The sequence below is a fragment of the Erithacus rubecula genome (assembly GCF_903797595.1).
Source record: "Erithacus rubecula genome assembly, chromosome: 1".
NCBI classification, from domain to species: Eukaryota; Metazoa; Chordata; class Aves; order Passeriformes; family Muscicapidae; genus Erithacus; species Erithacus rubecula.
Genome location: NC_136658.1, coordinates 4,812,462 through 4,817,356, shown reverse-complemented (window position 1 = coordinate 4,817,356; position 4,895 = coordinate 4,812,462). Strand labels below are relative to the sequence as shown.

At 49.8% G+C, this 4,895-nt stretch overlaps 1 protein-coding gene across 1 annotated transcript; it reads left to right on the top strand.

The window, feature by feature from the left end:
• The first annotated feature begins 305 nt into the window (after nt 1-305).
• GJA5 (gap junction protein alpha 5) lies at nt 306-4,661 on the top strand. The gene has a single exon (XM_079318147.1). It carries the CDS (start codon nt 1,886-1,888, stop codon nt 2,999-3,001), a length of 1,116 nt encoding a protein of 371 aa, XP_079174273.1. The 5' UTR covers nt 306-1,885; the 3' UTR covers nt 3,002-4,661.
• The last annotated feature ends 234 nt before the right edge of the window (nt 4,662-4,895 follow it).

Sequence of the window (4,895 nt, the reverse complement as noted above, 5' to 3'; positions counted from 1 at the left end):
TCCATCAGCATGATTGCAGCATGCCTGCCAGGGCAGGAAGGAGCCAAACCCCATCCTTTGCTTCCTGCATGTCCCTTCTCCCTGCTCACATGGCTTCTGACAGGTGGTGGGGTAGGAAGTGACCACTGCCCTGTCTCCTTTCCTGGGCAACCCTCACCTTCCCCAGGGCAGCCCTCAGCAGCATCAGGAATTTGAAGATTCAACTTTTGATCTTCATCCCATCCATCCTTGCAGCTGGACACAGCACGGAAACAAACGATGGGATGAATTATTGTGTGTGCTGCTACATTAAATTATATCACTCACATAACTAGAGGAGGGGATATTTTTCCCTCAACAAGTGTATCTGTTCTCCAGCTTTTGCTCACAGGAAATCTACGCTATATTGCTACAGTAAATTTTCAGCTTTTAACAGTGTCTGCTCTCCACAAATGTTCTTTGCACTATAAAAATAATTGGCTCCTAAAGACAGGACAAGGAACAATAAAGGAGAGTTAACAGTTTGGTCCCTGTGGCTTTGGGATTTACCTTGCCTAGTGCTTTTAATATTTCATTATGATGATTATTTTTACATTTACTTATTAAAATGCCATTTTCCAAAAGAATGACTGTGGGAGGACATTAGCTCCAAGGTAATACTGCACACTTTATACCACCCAGCCCTTAATTCTCACCAAGGAGAGCTTTGCAGTGGCCTGGGAAGGTAAGTATGGTGAGCATAACTGGATCAAATGATTGCTCAAGCACTCCCACAGAGCCCCATAAAAGATGGACTAAAGCCACTGCTCTCTTTTTATCCATCAGGTTAAGTGAGTTGGCCAGAAACAGCAGTCAGAGTCAGAAACGAAACTGAAGCAGGCTCTCCTGCATCTCCACTTTGCAATCTTACTCCCAGTCCAGCAAACCTTCCCTGTCATCAGACCACCTACCAACAGCACTTCCCAGGAATTGCTGGTCCTTGGGAGGCACTTCAAAAGAGGCTTTTTTCTTTGCCTGTTTCATTTGAACTGTGAATTTTTCCTCAGAATTTGAGGAAAGCAGAGGAGCAAGACCCACTATTTAGATTTTGCAGCAGTTCCCACTCAGAGAGGCACGACAGGGCGGCAGCAGATTAGGTTTCCAGGACTGGCACAGCCCACCAAAGTCTTTACACTCCCCTAAAACATTTGCAGCTTGTAAATTAAACACTTGCAGCTGGGAACACTGCAAAACCAAAGCAAAACCTACAGACATGGAGTAGATGGACAACAGAAAGGTTTTCCTTGCACTTCAGTGGTTGCACTGGGCTCATAAAGGAAGCCCAGAGCTGTGAGCACTTCACATTCCAGGTGTTGGTGTAGGTGTTAAACAAAGGCAACATCTGACAGTGCCACTGCTCAGGCCAGGCTAGAGATTCCAGTCTTATCTCCCAGGGGATCAGCCCTCTAAGGATTTTCCAGAGTGCAGTCTACAGAAAGATTAATGCTGTTTTAACTACCCAGTCCATAAAGGATGCAATATGCAGATCACAGTGAAAGGACTTTCTGAATCAAAAATAAATCTGGCTCACCCTCAAGGTTTTGGGTGTAGATGAGTCATGTAAAAAAAGATCACTTTTTGTTTCAGTAGCTGAATTTAAAAAAAAAAAAAGAAAAAGAAAAAAATTTCCGAGACACAACACAAGGTTTCCAGTGGATGTGAAGCAAAGTTTTCAGCAAACCAGACCTCATTCATTTTCAGGTCAAATGAAAACATTTCCTCTGACACAAAACAAAAAAAACCCCATTTCATTCCATCCATTACCAGCTGGGCATTTCCTAACCCTCCTTAGAACCATTTTCTGTTTTTTCCCAACACAGGCTTGCGCTCAGCTCTCAAGACTTCTCACCCCTCCTGGTGAGCAGAAATGGGGGAGTGGAGTTTCCTGGGAGACTTCCTCGAGAAGGTCCACAAGCACTCCACAGTGGTGGGGAAAGTCTGGCTGACCGTGCTCTTCATCTTCCGGATGCTGGTGCTGGGGACGGCGGCCGAGTCCTCCTGGGGGGACGAGCAGTCCGACTTCATGTGCGACACCCAGCAGCCCGGCTGCGAGAACGTCTGCTACGACAAGGCTTTCCCCATCTCCCACGTGCGCTTCTGGGTCCTGCAGATCATCTTCGTGTCCACCCCGTCCCTGGTGTACATGGGCCACGCCATGCACACGGTGCGCATGGAGGAGAAGAGGAGGATGAAGGAGGCAGAGATGGAGGCGCGAGAGAACAAGAACGGGGGTGACACGTACTACCAGCAGAAGTGCTCCGCGGTGGAGAAGGCAGAGACTAAGCTGTCTGGCTGGGATGAAGCAGGAGGCCAAATCATACTCAGGGGCAGCCTGCTGAACACCTATGTGTACAGCATTTTGATTCGAACTGCCATGGAAGTGGCCTTCATCGTGGGGCAGTACGTGCTGTACGGGATCTTCCTGGAGACCCTGTACATCTGCCAGCGGGCGCCGTGCCCTCACCCCGTCAACTGCTACGTGTCCCGCCCCACGGAGAAGAACGTCTTCATCGTCTTCATGCTGGCTGTGGCGGTGCTCTCCCTCTTCCTCAGCCTGGCCGAGCTGTACCACCTGGGCTGGAAGAAAGCCAAGGAGAGGTGCTCCCGCTCTTACAAAGGCAGCCCCGGCGCAGCCCCCGGCAGGCTGGAGTCCGCCCCGCAGGCAGAGAGGGCTCAGATGTACACCCCACCACCAGATTTCAACCAGTGCCTGTCGAGTCCCAACGGCAAGTTCATCAGCCCCTTCAGCAACAAGGTGGCCTCGCAGCAGAACACCGCCAACTTCGCCACCGAGAGGGTCCACGGCCAGGAGGACGCTGCTGGGGAAGGGCCCTTCGTGAAGGCGAGCTACGCGGAGAGTCCAGAGGTGGCGAGTGAGTGCGCAGCCCCTGCCTTCCCCGAGAGCTACTTCAGTGAGAAGCGCCGCTTCAGCAAGGCCAGCCGTGCCAGCAGCAAGGCAAGGTCGGATGATTTGTCCGTGTGACCTGGCTGCAGCAGCCACGAGGAGAAGGAGCTGCCCCAGAACTCGGTGAAACTTCTGCAAAGTGGACTCCAAACTCTGGTCCCTAGCCTCCCTTTTTTCATGTCCTCTCTCTATCCTTTCCAGACAGCACCTCTCACAGCTCAAGGCAGGGGCAGCCACAGGCACTGAAGAGAGACACCAATCTCAGGGTATGAAGCCCTCAGCTGTATTTTCACAGTGGGACCCACAGGGATTAGAGACTCCCCACCCTTAGCCTGGTACAGCACAGGCCAGCAGACTCCTGCCCAGTGGGTATCAACTGCAACACTGCATTCAACAGACTGACTAGACCTCTGCATCTTCTGTGGTCTCTATTCAACATCTGCAACATCACCTTGGCAGTTATACTGAGCTGAAGCTTCTCTCATCTGCAGGGAGCAGAAACACACCAGTCGGCTTTGTGAAAGAAAGATTTTCTCATCTGCTTCATTTTGGCTCTTTCTAACCCTCCCTTTCTCTACCTGAGCCCAGATATTTTATACCAGGTTACCTACACAATAAATCCTACTTGAATTTTTTGACACAGTGTATATAACAACTCTTCCTCATAAATAAGGACATCTGTGGTCCCCAGTGCACAGCTGCCTCATGTCTAACATTGGAATCCCTTCCTCATTCCTAAGTCAGTGCAACAGACTGGCCCCAGGGAAATCACTTAGATGACCAGTTGATGAAGACTGGGGAATTTTCCCAAGATACTTATGTCATCAATCCTAAGCAAGACATCCATTAACAGAAATAGTGACTCTCCTGTGAGAACAGATATCTCACGAGTATCATGTAGAAACAAAGTGGTTTTCCCCTTTTTGAAACTCATCTTTCAAGCAACCTAAATGCTGCTGAAAGGGTGCTGCCAGCTGCCCACTTGAGAGAAAAGCATCCTCTATTTATCTGCAGAAGAGGTACGGCCTGTGTCTTCTCACCAACCTACCAAAACACTTCAGCATCCTCTGCAAGCACAAAGAGTCCTGCTCAGCTCCTGCACATCATTCAGCTCCTCCCTGCTCTCTCAAGCTTGCCAGCCAGCACTAGTCAAGTTATTTGTCCCCACAGCAAGTGTCTGCTCTGCCCCCAGGCCATCCTCTCCACTCCATCCCCAGCACACATGGTGCTAGAGATCACCCATGGACCAGGTCTTTCCACCACTCTCAGAGCAAACACTGGGGCCCCAAGGCTGCCCTTTGAGTCTGGAGGGTGAGCTCTGCAGGCAGCACCCACTCAAGATGCATTTTCTCAGTGCAGAGCTGACATCCCTCTGTTAAGGATCTGCTAAACAGAGCCAAGCTGCTTCCTGTTGTTTTCCCTGCACTGCCCTTTCAGACACAGGCCACAGCTTCCCAACACTGGACTGCACAAGCAAATGGCCTGGGACCAGCTGATGAGGGGACTGAGCCATTCCCTCTCTTAGGGCCACTGAAAGTGAATCCCTGCTCCTGATACACAGCTTTGGTACAGCTCCCTGTACATTTAAATACACATCCACACTCAGATGGGGGAAACCATGTTTTTGTTTGTAAGTTTTTATATATTTGTATTTTTTAATCCTGAAAAGACCTGTGTGTTTTCCTTAACATGAGATTTTAGTTGTGTCTAGGTTTCTCCTAATAAAGTTCTAACTCCATCTCTCCTTGTGGATGTTTCTCCTCTCACATGGCTGACAATGAGCTGCTAGCAGGGATCAGGCTGCCCGCCAGCCTCTGATGCCCAGAGATCTCAAAAATTCCCATTGCCCAGAGCTGCAGGAATGAGGGGAGGGTTTGGCCAGGGGGATAAACAATAAACAAAGGGAAATGATTGATTGACTGGCTAACAGGAACCCCCTCTCCCAGCTCCCCTGCCTGCCTCTGCTTTACCA

Coding starts and splice junctions, on each gene's coding strand:
- GJA5 (XM_079318147.1), top strand. CDS start 1,886: ATGGGGGAGTGGAGTTTCCTGGGAGACTTCCTCGAGAAGGTCCACAAG.